We start from the raw sequence: 16,954 nt of genomic DNA, 5'->3' as shown, positions 1-16,954 counted from the left end.
TACCTGAGTGAATTTGAAGAAGGGAGGAGGCGAGGTAGGCCAAAGAGAAGGTGGAAAGATATGGTGGATGAGTGTTTGAGGAAGAGAGGTTTGGAAGTCAGTGAGGCTTGGGAACTGACAAGAGATCGAGCTGGCTGGATGAATGTTGTGAGGACAAATGCATGATCAGGGATTTTGGCATCCCTTGTGAGCATGGCAGTGTCCGGACTGACTCAATCAAATACATTTGTGTGAAGCTGCAGAATGTGGTGAATGTTTTTTTGGCGTATCCGGTAAAGCCAGGATTCCAGGGGCTTGAATGATGAGTGAATGGAAGTGTGGCCTATTTGGATTGGGCAAGTTTGTGCTGTCTGGACACTGCTACTCCTCACCCTGCCCTTGGGTGGGAAAGGTCCAGATGATGATGATGATGATGATGATGGAAATCCAGCCACTTCAGCTGGGTACTCTTGAGGATCTTCTGTGCTACTGATAATATTGCGCTGATGGATTGCTTTGTGAGATGCACTAAGTAATAACACATGTTGTGGAAGAAGCAGGATTACTCAATGAGAAGTGTGAATGGGGCAAGAGTTGTACTGCAGACTAGTATAAGCAGATTGATAGAAGAGCTTCGTTTAAGAATCCAGCCTGAGGGTATGTCTCAGATAATCATGAGTGATGTCTTCCTTGATGATAAATGTATAATATGTATGGCTGGAATAATAATGAGTGATCATCATCATCATCTAGACCTCCTTTCCCACCCTATGGCAGGGTGAGGAGTAGCAACGTCCAGATAGCCAAAGTCTGCCCAATCCAATGGGACATGCTTCCATTCACTCATAATTCAAGCCCTCAAAATCCTGGCTCCATCAGATAGGCAAAAAAACAAACAAACAAAACCTGTAGCTTCACATATACCTATCAGATAAAGCCAACCTGAACATTGTCACATTAAAATGGGGTGCCAAATCCCTGGCTATGCACTTCTCCACACAAAATTCATCCATCCAGCTCGGTCTCTTGTCAATCCCTTAGCCTCACCAACCTCCAAACCTCTCTTCCTCACACACTCATCCACCATATCTCTCCACTTTCTCCTTGGCCTACCTCACCTCCTCCCTCCTTCAAATTCATTCAGATATACCTTTTTCACCATTCTATTGTTATCCATTCTCTCCACATGACCAAACCATCTCAGTACGCTCTCCTCTATTCTGGTGTCCATAGACTTCCTCACTCTGCATCTTTCATGTATCACATTATTCCGTAACCTATCCACTCTCTGTACTCCACATACATTCCTCAGCAGTCCCATCTCCATTGCTCTTACTCATGGCTTTTCATTTTCATGCCACACCATAGTCTCACATTCAAATGTTAAAGCTGGCACTAACTCTCCTTCATGTAAGCCTTGTGCAGCTTCAACACTCAAGCCTCTGTTTATTATCAAGGCCTTCACAGCACCAGCTGCTTTCCTTCCTTGTGTCACACCACTTTCCATTTCTTTTGCACATTTTCCTCTCTATCACTGTACCCATGTATTTAACTCTCTTACCAGTTCCCCCATCCACTGTAACATCACATTGGGAGTGAACTTCTCTCTCCATAACCATTACTTTACTCTTTTCTACATTTACTCTCAAGGCACAATGCTCACAGACATCTACAAAACTCTGCACTAGTCTAAGTTCTTGTCCAGTATTTGCAAGTAGCATTGCTTCATCAGCATACAACAAAATTGAGATATTCCATTCATCACCATTCATTACCAATGCCATCCCTCTCTCCATTACTCATGTTTTTACTTCTCTCATCATCCCATTCATATATACAGGGTATATTGAACAACCACAGAGACATCACACAACCTTGTCACATGCAAATGGAGGAAAATGGGCAGTCCAGCTTTACTGAACGTAGCAGGAGGTATAATTAAATTAAATGCATGATATATGGAGCAGTAGGAAAAATTATAATATTACAAAGAAACAGTGGGAGAGTCATCTAGGAAATCAGCAAGAAGTGGGAACCACTGCAGTGATGAGAAGGAAGGGAAGCTGAGAGACAGTGTTGGAGTGTAGTCGGGCAATCAAGAAAATGAAGGCAGAGAGTCATGGAGCAGCTACTGTGTGAACTGGGCCGCAGAGGGTAACAGCTCATTAAATGACCATGAGTGAGGAGGGTATGACCAATGTGAAGATGATCAGGGATAATAACCCATCAACAATTCAGGTGGGTTGAGGTGTGCCAAGGAGGAACTGAAGGTTTAATACTAGGTTTGTTGGTAGCCTGCAGGTCCCATGAGGATTGCTAAAGTTCATGGAAAAAGACAGGTTAGAACAGGAAAACAATCAAGTGCAGGAATGGGGTGGTGCGAGGACCTAGAAGAGGAAGTAGCAGAATGCTCCTGGGAATCAGCTGGTCCATTTCCATAATCCAGATATGGCTAGGGACCAAGCTGATGTAAACTGACTTTTTCCAGACATAAGGGCAAAACAGCCTTTCCTGAATATGGAATGGAAGAGTACTGTAGAGCAGAAGTCTGGAAACACATCATCAAAACCAACACCATGGCAACATTCTGAGCCATCAATAAAGATATGCATGGGAGAAGAGTGACAAAATGTGTTCAAGAAAAAGGGAGCAGAGAGACCTGGAACTAGGGAGAAAAGAATGGCAAACCATAGGAAGAGGCAGAAGCCAAGGTGGGAAAGATCCCAGACAAAGAAGAATAGAAGGAAAGGAGAAATTAAGAAAACAAAGGGTGGGGATCTGAAGAGGGAATGGAAGGAGGAGTTGGGAATTCGCATGAAATGAGTGTTGGAGAAGGCTAGGAGGGCAGAGCAGCTTATTAGTTTGAAACTGAAGGAGACATGCATAGGACCTAATGGTGAAAACAAGTAAATGGCTTAACTGCAAGAAGGCTAAGACTTGGTGGCCCACAATCGATTAATAAATTCACTCATGACATGCTTTACTGGTCTCAGTATTCCTCCTCCTATCTTCCTCCCCAGTAACTCAACACCCTTCACTCATTTTTCTGTATGTAATTTTACTTGCAACTCCATCTTAAAAATTATAAGGAATACGACTGACTACAAAAAATCCAGCTTTCAAAAATCTGGAATCAATATGAATCCCAATGAACCGACATCTGAATCTGATGACCAACTTCTAATTCAAACTGTGTGCCACTTTTAGCCTCACACAGCCAAGGTATCCTAGCGAAAGGTCACAACCCACCTGGATCAGGGTAGGCAAATCAGGTGGGATTAGCACACCGGTTTGCCTACCCTTGCTTGGCTTCAGATCCTCTGCACTCTCAGACTTTCGGTTTTATAAAAATCTATCACTGCACTGACCTCCATGAAGAGGCCATAAAAATCCAGCATCTGGTAGTGCCAAGAAGTGAAAGCATGCTACTGCACTTTAACAGTTTTGCAAAGGGCCAAAATCATGTGAAAATTAGACCAAGTACTTCTTCTGCACATACAGTACCATGTAATAAAGAAAGCATCTGGAATTCTATAGTTTACGACATCACGGAGGAGTGTGATTATATTCTGAAGATTTATGCTGCCAAGCAAACTGACTGCAAATTTTACTGTGCATTTATATCAAGTTTTCACAAATTATATAGGTGTAGAGGAAGCCAAATGCATGCAAGTGTAGCCAGATCCAACAGTGATGGTGACTATTTACACAGACCAGCAAGTTAGTAAGGGCCAGAATCACTTAAAAAGAGGGGGGGGGGGGGATTCAGTGGTCTTTACTTGCCTGAACTACATACATACATACATACAGTACATATACATACCGTATATATATATATATATATATATATATATATATATATATATATATACTGTATATCATCATCATCCGGACCTCCTTTCCCACCCAAGGGCAGGGTGAGGAGTAGCAATGTCCAGACAGCCCAAAATTGCCCAATCCAATGGGCAACACTTCCATTCACTCATCATTCAAGCCCCCGAAATCCTGGCTCTATCGGATATGCCAAAAAACATTCACCATGTTCTGTAGCTTCACATAATCATATCCGACTGAGTCAATCCAGATGCTGCCCCGTTAAAAAGGGGTGCCAAAAATCCCTGATCGTGCACTTCTCACAAAATTCATCCAGCCAGCTCGATCTCCTGTCAGTTCCCTAGCCTCACCAACTTCCAAACCTCTCTTCCTCACACATTCATCCACCATATCTCTCCACCTTCTCCTTAGCCTACCTCGCCTCCTCCCTCCTTTGAATTCGCTCAGATATACCTTCTTCACCACTCTATTGTTATCCATTCTCTCCACATGACCATACCATCTCAGTACACTCTCTTCAATTCTGGTGTCCACCGACTTCCTTACTCTGCATCTTTCACGAATCACATTATTTTGTATCCTATCCACCCTCTGTACTCCACATACATTCCTCAGCAGTCCCATCTCCACTGCTCTTACTCTTGACTTTTCATTTTCATGCCACACCACATATATATATATATATATAAACTGATGATCCATAGAACTGAAATTAAGTTAGTGTACAGGTACTGTATTTATGAGTTTTTCCAGCAAAATTTCATACTACGCATGCCATGTTTTTAAAAGTTGACTATGTATGATTTAAACACACACACACATTCACACAAAGTAACTGAGTTTTCAGGCAGATTTAGCCTCCACTTAAAAATCCCTTCTACTGCACATCAACACCTTGGGAATGGCATGGTACACTTACCCATAAAATGATTTTGCTCAATCAATCATAGTAATCGAGTTATTGTGGCCTGAAACTTCTCAACTTCTGGGAAATCACTAACTACTCAAGCATAATGGAGAACTATTTGAGGCTCAGTGAGCTGCCATTTAACATAATATGCTATACTATTTGCATTTTACTGTACAGTATATTCTTCCACATACTTTATTTCCTTTCACTATCAATCTTTCATTTGATTTCAGCATCAAGAAGAGATTTCTGAACAGGTCTCAGCCTTCCTTCAGTGCTGATACTGCAGTAAATGAGTAAGCACATGAATTTCATGCATGGTGGCTGCCATTCCTTTGCCTTAAGGCTCCATCTTGAGGGTGGGGATGAGAGATGACCATTATCCTAATAAGCCATAATCTGCAGGATGCTGCTGCTTCCAAGATAATTGTGGTACAAGGTTGAACACCTCCCTCATAGGAAATATGTGGCAGCCTGTCAGACTAACCTAATGTGAGGTAAGTTGTAGCCCATGAGGGTGAAATTGCAGGCAAAATATCCAGTACATTAAGCAGTGGCCATGCTACCTTCTAGATAAATCTGCATCTGCAATCATAGCAACATTCTTGCAAGTGCATATGACACATAAAAACGTAAATCCTAACATTGGTAAAAATTAACATGGACAAGAAACAAAGCTTGCTATCAAAACTCCATAACAGTAGCTTACCATCTTTTTCCTGACGAAATGTGCTGATGCAATTTATTAAGCGTATGATGTCCCTGTATATGGCTTCCCCCTTTAATCTGCATCTATGTGTGTGACTGTAGGCACAACTTACAAACAGGATTTTGCTAGCTTCTTATTCACTGCATATTACTGAACAACTAAACTGTAAGAATGTTAGAATGGGTTAAAAACAGAATGGCTTCTTATGGTAAATAATAAAGATTATCTTTTACATTACATCATCATCATTATTCAAATAGTCCACTAACATTTATATGGTTATTATGAATCACCTACTAACTGAAGTTTGTTCATCATCATCCTAACCCAAGTTCCAACCATCATCATTAGGGGTGGGAATAGCTTCTTAACACTTACATATCACTGGATGTGCTAATTATGTAAATAATAAAGAAAATAACAGTTATTTCCATAGTGAACTAATGCAGTGACATCAGCTGGTCATAAGCAAGTATGTGAAAAATTATGAGCAATACCTTCACTTCCATGGAATATGACGGTGTGATACTAATACACCTGTATAATACACTGGGTGGGATGATGAACATCAAATTAGGATATTTGAACTTACATTGCTAGTGGGAACAAAGTAATGATTATGTAAATAACTGAAAAGACACACCACAGAACTTATTCTATCTCCAGTGCTTAAGTTTACTTACTACTGTAATATGTCTTGTAACTAAAACTAAAGGAAAAATTCATAAATATACATCACATACATACATATGAGATTATCTGAGGAACCAATATCTCCCTGGATAAACCATTACTGGGAATAACTATGTAACAAAATCACTAAGGGACAATAAATATATGTCATAACTTGGATATCCAATAGTATCATGTATGGTAAATATACACAGTATATGTGAGAATACGTCTATCTTTATGCATACGTATCCTACACACACACACATATATATATATATACTGTATATATATGTATATATATACAGTATATATATATATATATATATATATATATATATATATATATATATATATATATATATATATACAGTATATATATATATATATATATATATATATATATATATATATATATATATATATATATATATTGCATACTTCAAATACTGTTCTGTACTGGAACAATTATATTAAGTGCAATTAATGAGAAATTTCTACATTCCTTATAAATATTGCAAGTAATACAGAAATGCTTGCACTAAATGTTCGAGAAATCCCTTCTGATCAATCTGAAAAGAAATAAACAAAGACTGCTGACCCTGACAACAGTACACTTTTCATCCATACATATGAATAAAGAAAATAATACAAATGTTAAACTATAACTGTGAAAATGGCACAGTAACAGGACAGTTTCACTGGCTCAAAGGATGTACAATACAGAATTTCACCAACCTGAGAAATGTATGGATCAACTATATTCCTCAAACAATGGAAATGGTACCAGGAAAAAAAAAAAAAGAAGCAATCTTTCAAAACTTTCTGGCAAACAAAGCAGTTTGCCAAAGAGCAAACTCTGTTTTTATCTATCAGCACTGACAATATTTGCAACTGTTTCAACTGATGCCACTCTAACTTTGCTCTACTCCAAAGTAAAAGAAACAGTGACCTGAGTTATGGATGTTCCTTCTTGGGAATAAATGTTGCTGCTTAATATGATTCCTGACCAAGAATGAAGACAGTGTAGAGCTGAGTAAAACTAAATACACTGCTCAACATTAGTTTAGGACTGAATGAAACTAGAGATTTTGTTCAGCACTACCTTGATTGGGATGGGTTCAAATACCTTGTCCAGCCCTTGTCTGGGCTGAGATAAACACTCTGCACTAGCTTGGGATGGATCCATAGCGTAGCCGCAGCACTGCATCTGCATCACATATGTATTTGCCTGGGGTAGGGGAAAAAAAGGTACATCAGAACAGTGAATAACTGAGACAGGCACAAAACTAAGGTCAAAAAATAATCTATCATACCTACATGCTCTATAGGATATGTTTATGTGAAGCTACAGAATGTGGGGAAAGTTTTTAGCATATCAGATACAGCCAGAATTCTGGGGGATTGAATGATGAGTGAATGGAAGTGTGGCCCACTGGACTGGGCAAACCTGGGCTGTCTAGATGTTGCTACTCCTCACCCTGTACTAGGTTGGGAAAGGAAGTCAGGATGATGATGATGATGACCTACATGCTCAAGTGAAAGATCAGGGTTACCTTCTGTTAAAGGAACAGCTATCCTATACTGCTTGAATTTAAAGGAAAGGAACTATCACACAAACTGATTCTATGTGTCTAACCTACAGTCACCACAAAAAAATCTTAGGGCTACCATCCATCATCATCCAATCCTACATTGCCCCACAAGAAGCGTAAGAGCCCAAGGATAGGCAGTTGGTTCTGACATTTAAGATGAGAGTGACCAGCCTCACTCATCCCTGAGTGGCACTGCATGAGCAATCAACCCCTACCACCCCTTGGATATAAACCTTCACCGGCTCAATCTGACCGGAGCGCAATAATTACCCACTAAACCACCAGGCACCCAAATTTGGTTATATGGTTACCACCCAGCATAGTAAATGGTTTCCTGGTGCACAGGAAACCATTTGGCTTGTCACTCAGTGTAGAGTCACCCACAGGCAGAAGGAAGAGGAGAGAATGAAGGAAAGAAAGACAGAAGAGGGAGTGTATTGTCACCTGTAGGCAGAAGGACAAGGAAAGAATGAAGGAAAGAAAGACGGAAGAGGATGGAAGGAAAGAAGGCTGGAGGAGAGGAAAGGGCAGACGCCCAACAGCAGCACTACATCGAGTGAGTGGATGGTGAGCGCCCCCATCTACCACACTTACAGCAAAAAATCTTAGGACTGATAAGTTAAAAAGAATTGAAAAGATTGAGTGGTAGGTAGGGTAGGACGCTTGCCATCCACTCACTCGATGCAGTGCTGTTCTCGGGTGTCTTCCCTTTCCCCTCCTCCATCCTTCTTTCCTTCCATCCTCTTCTATCTTTCTTTCCTTCATTCTTTCCTCGTCCTTCTGCCTACGGGTGACTTTACACTCCCTCTTCTGTCTTTCTTTCCTTCATTCTTTCCTCTTACTTCTGCCTGTGGGTGACTCTACACTGAGTGACAAGCCAAAAGGCTTCCTGTACCAGAAAATCATTTCCTATGCTGGGTGGGTAACCATATAACCAGATTTTGGCGCCTGGTGGTTTAGTGGGTAATTAAGGCACTCCAATTGCATTGAGCTGGTGAAGGTTTATATCCAAGGGGTGGCTGGGGTTTATTACTCACAAAATGCCACTCAGGGATGAGTGAGGCTGGTCACTCTCATCTTAAATGCCAGGACCAACTTGCCTAGCCCCGGGGTCGTATGCTCCTCATGGAGCAACGTAGGATTGGATGATGGATGGATGGATGGATGAAATAAAATACCAAATTTACACAGGCAATCCTTTTATTCAATACTCTGACCCCACTACCCCCACGACTGCTGAAGCACCCCCACACCATGACATAAGCAGCATGTTTCATGGTCTTCACAGTATAGCCTACTTGGAATCAAAGCAGCTGGGCTCATGCCGACATCCAACCTTCTTGCTGGCACTCCTTGTTACACAGCACGATTCTCCACTGAAAAGAACAGTTTCCCAATCCTCTTCCGTCCACAATTTGTTTTTATTCCATAATTCAAGCCACTTCTATTTTACGGCCAGGGTAAGGAGAGGCTTCTTGGCGGCAGTGTGACGGCGAAGTCTAAGCGCTGTCCGTAGCCAATGTTGGATCGTCCTTACAGACATGTTGGCAAGCACATCTGGGTTTTCAGCCTTCAACTGCTTACCTGTTATTGATGGCTAATTTATAAACATCCTCTTGAGCAAGTTGTCTGTCTTCTCAGTCTATTTCCTCGGTCATCCAGACCCATTCTTTTGCGGCAATACTATGTCAAGATCCCCGTGTTCGACACGACTGCACCAGATGGAAACGGTGTTTTTAGAAACTCCTAGATCCTTCACTACCTGGGTCATAGACTTGCCTCCTTTATACGCAGTGTCAATCTGCATCTTCTTGACGATGGACAGCAATTTACCTTACATAATAATTCTGTTGTCACATGGAAGGGCATAGAGCTACATGGGTAAAAATGCAGTGATGAGCACGGACGAACAAAATGCAGCAACTACCCCTTGCATGGCCATTTTAACAGTAAGTGGTCTGAGCCAGGTGGTAGTCTCTCTCAGGTAGCCACCGAGTTGCCAGATGTATGAGAATCTTGGAAAAATTCATTCGGTCCTACTGAGAACAACAGAAACTGTTAGGACCTCCTTTCCAGTCCTAATTTTTTTTGCATCCTAAGTTTTCTGCAGTGACTGTACTATCCAATCTACCTAGTAATTATCACAGCCAATCATGGCTGAAATATATCTACATACTGATACTGTTAACTATGAATAAAGGTGTGGGATGTTTCAGCTTCAAGATTAAGTCATTCACAGCCTATGTAAGAAATAAGACAGAATCTTATTAATATGCTATATATTTACACCATTTAAAGGTGGTGGCGACCATCATCCACTCACTTGATGTAGTGCTGCCTACTTCTTCCTTAGCCTTTATCATTCTTTTTCTGTGCCTGCCCTCCTCTCTTCCTATTTCTCCCATCTTTTCTGTCATTTCTTATTGCTCTTCTTTCCTTTACAGGTGGCTTTACATTGAGTGACAAGCCAAATGGTTTCTTGTAAACCAAGAAACCATTTACAACGCTGGGTGGTAACCATATAACCAAACCATACGTGCTCCCTACGTGTCAACAAGTGGGTTGGTGGAGGGGTAGTGCCCCTCCCCGTAAAACAAATAACTCAGAGTCAATTGGCCACCCCTTACGGGATTATGGCGTCTGGCAATAGATAGATAGATAGACAGAAAAATACTAAAGATTTGCAAGCAAGATAATACAGTATTATGAAAAATATAAAAGAATAAAAAACTGGGTGGCACTCATAAAATAAAATCAAAATAAATAAAAAATGAAAACATCTTGCTGTCCCAACAGACCCACATTTGAATCCTAACCAGGACATGGAACAACTTAAGGATTTTCATCATCATCATCATCTAATTCTGTGTTGCTCCATGAGGAGCGTAGGAACTTGGAGCTAGGCAGGCCGGTCCTGACATTTAAGATGAGAGTGACAATCCTCACTCATCCCTGAGTGGCTTTACGTGGGCAATAAACCCCAACCACCCCTTGGATACAAACTGCACAGGCTCCATCCGATTGGAGCACCTTAATTACCCACTAAACCACCAGGCTTGGTTATATGGTGACTACCCAGCATAGTAAATGGTTTCCTGGCATACAGGAAACCATTTGGCTTGTCACTTAGTGTAAAGTCACCCATGGGGAGAAGGAAGAGGAAAGAATGAAGGAAAAAAATACAGAAGAGGATGGAAGGACAGATGGAAGGACAGAAGGAAGGAAGAGAGGAAAGGGCAGTCACCTGAGAGCAGCACTATAACGAGTGAGTGGATACGTTATTCCCACAAATACAATACACTTGTCCTGTATGAGAGACACCCCTTGCAAGTACTCAACATGAAAGGTGCTAACACTGAAGTGGTGACATGTGGAGGTGTATGATGCATAGGTGAACTGCTGGACCTCAGGGCACTGAGCTTATGAGGTAACTTTGGATTGATGCTACCTGTATGCTGAAAAAACTCATGCATATCCAAAGAAAGTCTGAGAATTTGGAGGTATTTCTCTGATGGAAGTGACTTGTTCAAGAGAGACTTGAAGGTGTGTATAAGGTCTGCATCTGTCTGGAGTGACTAAAGAGTGACACTGTACAGTTGATGACTTTGTTGAAGTAATCCTTGTTTTGTGTCAGGCATTGTTCTCATGCGTATAGGCATTGCTGGAGAAGTTCTGCTGATTGTTGACCTTTGGGGTGTTGTGAGGCTACTGCTGGGCCATCAGCACCAAACAGTACTGTTACTGAAGGAGGGGGATATGCTAGGTTGTGAAGAAAAAGGCTAGAGTGAGGGTTAGAGGACTGAGCCCAATGCAACACCATTGGAGAGTATTCTGAATTTGAAGCTTTGCCTTTGGTTGTGTGCTCAAGTTTGTCTACTCAAGAGGAAGCTAAATACTAGTCATTAAGCTTACTGGTTAAAAGTATCAATGAGGTAGCTGAGTTGTCTGCATTTGCTAGCTGTAAAGCTGCTGTCCTGGTAAAGCCAGGGTTCAAGACTTGGTGTGGACAGCTCACACCACTCGACTCAGGTTTCCATCCACCTTTTGCACTGAGCTGTGGCCATGTATCTCAAGATTGTGGGTGAACTGAGTACTTCAGGTCGATAGGCCTAAGCTATGACTGTAAGCACCACGGCTCAGTGGCTCACAATGTCTACCTCCACTTTTACTTTAGAAGTACACAAATAATTCTGAAAAAAGAGCACCTACCTGAAACAAATCTCTTCTTGACAAGAGAGACACGATAACCAGAGCCAATAAGACCAAACTCGAGGCCGGAGACAGTTGTGCCTTCACAGTTGAACTGGGTGGTAACTGTGGCTGGAGTGGAGGGACCTGCTAACACCTCAAACTTGCCCCTTAGTGATCCTTTTCCACCGTCAGATGAATGCTGGGACAATTCTGTCAACTTCCACACTGCCCGCTGCTGATCCTTCAGCCTTACAGAAGGAAGGTATGTGATTATATATAACTAGTTTATAAAAAGTAGTGTTAAATCTCAGTACAACAAACATGAGCATACTGCATTTCAGTCTTAATCGAGCCAGAGAGTGGCCATATTTTACAGAGATGTAAACTTGGTAACTGCTATTCTTCCTTGATGATATCAATACATGACAGCATGCAGGAAGTTTGTGCTCCTTTATTTCTTTTGTGATTATTGATACATTCATATACAGGCATTACAATATAGGGTATATGCTTCAAAAGAGCTGAGTCTGCATAAATTAAGGGTGTAGTAAAAACTAGGAGCAATACACATACTGTATTTAATAAATCATTGTAAATCTTTGAACTGGCTGCCATTTTCCTGAAGACACTTTTTGATGCACTGATTGTATGGTGTCTGAACTTCAGCATGTTGGTACTGTATTGATTTTGGTGCTCTCAGAGGTTAATGCACCTTTCATTATCCCATGGATCTTAACTTTAACCACACCCTGAACAATGGCCTATTCTTCAGTGTTTTAATACATTAGCATAGCATTGGACTCCTACATCTCAAAAGGGTTAAACCAAGTCCTGGGGGAATCTGTTAGTTAATTTCCTCCACTTCAAGTTGTTTCCGCTTATTACTGTTCTCATTTCTATTAGAAAATCCTCCATCCACTTTAATAAGCTTCCCCCCATCCCAAGGTATTCCAGCTTCCAAATCAGCCTTCCATGAGGAGCTCTACCACAAGCTTTTTTGAAATCCAGGTAAATACAGTCACCTCATTCATCCATCTCATGTATTATTTCAGATACTCTCTCATAAAAATATAGTACATTCGAGACACAGGATCCCCGAGCTCTAACCCAAGATTCCTTTAATCTAAAAACCCATGATTTTCAAGGCGTTCAACCCAACTTTTCCTCACCGAACGTTCTATTACTTTACATGCTGAATTACACCTGTAAAACAGACTGGTCTATAATTTGATGGGTTTATCCTGTCCCCTATCTTGGTATATCTTTTTTTTTTTCCATGAACTGGGTAGTTTGCCATGACTTACTGTGTTAGTGAATATTTTATGCAAAGGCTTACTTAATTGGTGATATGAAAGGTAAAATAGGGAATGTGAAGGTGGATGGAATAGTTGGTGAGTGGGGTGTGCCTGCTGACATAGATGAGAATGGCAGTGCGGTAGTGGACACTTGTGCCAGGGGGTGGTTGGTGATAGCCAATACTCTCCTCATGCACAAAATGATCCACAGGTATACATGGTGAGTGATGAGATGAGTGGGTGGTGAAATGAATGAAAGGAAGGCAATGATTGATTATGTGTGTGTGGATGAAAGGATGTGAAGATGTGTAATGGATGCAAGAGCTTATAGAGGTTGGGGGAGTGGACTTTCTGACCACTACTTGTATCAAGATCCAAGCAACATGGAGAAATAGAAGGGAAGGACGGGAAGAAGGAGTAGTTGCAAGGAGAGTGAAAGGTTACAAGAGGATGAGAAAATGGCAGAATATAAGAGACAAGTAACGGAACGATTGGGTAAATATGAACTGGAGCAGATGGGGGACATGGAAGGTGTGTGCAGGATATTTACAGAAGAAATATGTGCAGCATGTGATGTGGTGTGTGGGGTGAAGAGAAGACGAAGGGAGGTGCAAGGAACAGTGTGGTGGAATGACGAGGTGAGACAGGCTGTGGCACAAAAGAAGAAAGCATACAATGAATGGATGAGAAATAGGGGTGTGGAAGAAGTTGAGAGGCGGAAGAGAGAGTTATATGTAGAAAGGAAGATAGAGGTGAAAAGATTAGTAAGAGAGAGTAAGAAGAGAGTGGATGAGGAATTTGGAAGGAATTTGAGTGTAAAGTGGAGGAACTGTAAGAAAATGTTCTGGAAAGAGGTGAAGAGAGTAAGACAGGGTGGCAGTGAAGTTAGCAGGGGAGTGAAAGATAAAAATGGTAGATTACTAGTGGAGAAGGGAGAAAAAGTGAGCAGATGGAGAGAGCAATTTAAGGAATTGATGAACATAGATGATGGAAGGAATGCAAATATAAGTGGCTGGGGAATGGCTGGGAGAAGGAGGGAGGTGAAAAGACAGGAAGAAATCAGGAGGATAGAAGTTGTGGAAGCAATGAAGAGAGTCAAATTGGGGAAAGCTCCAGGAATTGATGGAGTGTGTTGTGAAATGTTGAAGCACGGGGAGAGATAGTAGTAGAATGGATGTGGACGATGTGCAGATTGGCCTGGAAGGAAGGTTGAGTCCCAGGGGATTGGAAGTCTGATATAATTATTCCCTTGTACAAAGGAAAAGGGGAAAAAGAAGTGTGTGGTAATCATAAGGGCATTCGTCTTCTTAGTGTAATAGGAAAAGTGTATGGTAGGATACTTACTGACAGAGTTAGAGAAAGAACAGAGGAATTAGTTGGAGATGAACAGGGAGGCTTTAGGAAGGGGAGAGGTTGTGCAGATCAGATATTCATTCTTAGATCTTTAGTGGAAAAGTTTCTAGAGAAGGGAAAGAAGTTGTATGCCGCCTTCATGGATTTGGAGAAAGCATATGACAGGGTGGATAGACAGGGATTGTGGAAAGTATTAAGAATATATGGAGTAGATGGGAAGTTGCTGAATGCTGTGAAGAATATGCATGATGGTGCTAAGGCTGAAGTGCGTGTGGATGGTGAACTGAGTGAATTTTTTTCTTTGAAGGTTGTGTTGAAACAGGGATGTGTCATGTCTCCATGGTTGTTCAATCTGTACATGGATGGGGTAATAAAAGAGGCACAAGGTAGGGCAGTGGATGTTGGAGTGGCCCTAGTTAGAGAGGGTAATGTTTGGAAACTCCCTGTACTGTTGTTTGCTGATGCTACTGTGTTGTTGAGTGAAGACAAACGGGAACTGCAAGGCTTGGTGGATGAGTTTGGGAGAGTGTGTAAGAAACGGAATCTAAAGGTGAATGTAGGGAAGAGTAAAGTTATGGTCTTTGAGAGTGGTGAAGTCAGTGAACGTACGGTGAGGTAGAATGGTGAGGAAATGGAAAATGTATGTTTAAGTACTTGGGTAGTTGATGAGTAAGGATGGAAGTTTGGATTATGAAGTGCTTGAAAGGGTACATCCATCCATCCATCATCCAATCCTACATCGCCCCATGAGGAGCATAGGAGCCCGGGGCTAGGTAGTTGGTCCTGACATTTAAGATGAGAGTGACCAGCCTCACTCATCCTTGAGTGGCATTACATAAGCAATCAACCCCTACCACCCCTTGGATATAAACCTTCACAGGCTCAATTTGACTGGAGTGCAATAATTACCCACTAAACCACCAGGCGCCAAAATTTGGTTATATGGTTACCACCCAGCATAGTAAATGGTTTCCTGGTGTTCAGGAAACCCTTGGGCTTGTCACTCAATGTAGAGTCACCCACAGGCAAAAGGAAGAGGAAAGAATGAAAGAAAGAAAGACAGAAGAGGGAGTGTAAAGTCACCCATAGGCAGAAGGACAAGGAAAGAATGAAGGAAAGAAAGACAGAAGAGGATGGAAGGAAAGAAGGATGGAGGAGAGGAAAGGGCAGACACCCAACAGCAGCACTACATCAAGTGAGTGGATGGAGAGTGCCCCCACCCTCCACTTACAACAAGGAAGAAAGGTTGCTGGTTCCTTAAAGGCAGTGATAAGAAACGGAAGTGAGCATGGAAGTGAAAAAGTTACTACATGACAGTATTGTGATACCAACTCTAACGTATGAAAGTGAAGCTTGGACGATGTTGGAAGGACACAAGCCAAGAGTGACAGCAGTGGAAATGAGTTATTTAAGAGGAGCCTGTGGAGTCACATTGAGAGACAGGCTGACAAATGAGGATATAAAGGAGCGTTGTGAAGTGGATGCGATAGGAAGCATTAGGAGGAACACACTGAGGTGGTTTGGCCATGTGGAGAGGATGGAGGGTGAGAGACTGATGAGGAGAGTGTATGTGAGTGAGGTGGAGGCTGAGGATGAGATGAAGGGATGGAGTGGAGAGGTATATGAGAGAGGGGTGTGTGAGTTGGGAGCAGGGCAGTGAAATGGCGGGGGACAAGGCGACGTGGAGGCGATTTGTTTGTGGCCACCCGGTACGGGACTGAGGCATCTGGCGATAGATAGATAGCTTACTTAATACATCTGTAAAATGCTTCGTTACCCAGCCTGATAGTTCATTAACCCCTTGGGGTAGGGCACTGTTTATAAACTTGACTGTCAGAAGCGGACATTTCCCCCCTAAATTAGGTGATGTTTCAAAAATCTCTCTTATGAAAACTATTAAACTTATCATTAAAATCTTTATACCCATCATTTTTTTTTTTAATACATATATATATATATATATATATATATATATATATATATATAAATGCATGGAAGAAAGGAAGAGGAAACCGAAGGCCAGGAGCCCCCAAACTGTTCCATCCAAGAAAAAACAAAGACAATACAACAGAAAGCCAAATTCAAGATCTGTTCATTTCGACATGCCTGGTCACACTGTGTTTTGAAAGACTGGTGATCATAGGAAGTCGGAAATACAGACAGAGGGAGACAGTTCCAGAGTTGACCTGTTGCATAAATGAAGGACTGAGAGTAACAGTTAACTCTTGCATTACAGAGTTGGACAGAAAAAGGATGAGAGTTTGTTGCTAGACAAGTGCTACGTGCCCGTCGTAATGGTGGAGGGGTGCAAGCACATAGTTCAGAGGATGAGTGACCATTCAAGTAGCAATAGAAAAGAGATAATGATGCAACAGTGCGGTGAAGAGACAGAGGTTGAAAGGAGCCAGTAAGAGGA

The 16,954-nt window shown here is 41.6% G+C and overlaps 1 protein-coding gene across 1 annotated transcript in view; it reads right to left on the bottom strand.

Annotated features, from left to right (window-relative positions):
• Nucleotides 1-7,273: 7,273 nt before the first annotated feature.
• The window catches only part of LOC145416442 (F-BAR domain only protein 2), a 264,247-nt gene continuing 254,566 nt past the window's right edge, over nucleotides 7,274-16,954 (bottom strand). The window contains exons 22-23 of the mRNA XM_080285396.1: nucleotides 11,909-12,138; nucleotides 7,274-7,335 (exon numbers count right to left, since the gene is read on the bottom strand). Coding sequence (XP_080141522.1) covers nucleotides 7,274-7,335; nucleotides 11,909-12,138 — 292 coding nt within the window. The remainder of the gene's footprint in view (nucleotides 7,336-11,908; nucleotides 12,139-16,954) is intronic.

The sequence above is a fragment of the Coenobita brevimanus genome, chromosome 106, assembly GCF_032717465.1.
Source record: "Coenobita brevimanus isolate Jiangsu-jjx chromosome 106, ASM3271746v2, whole genome shotgun sequence".
NCBI classification, from domain to species: Eukaryota; Metazoa; Arthropoda; class Malacostraca; order Decapoda; family Coenobitidae; genus Coenobita; species Coenobita brevimanus.
Note: the sequence above shows the minus strand (reverse complement) of the source record. Positions and strands in the feature narration are given on the sequence as shown.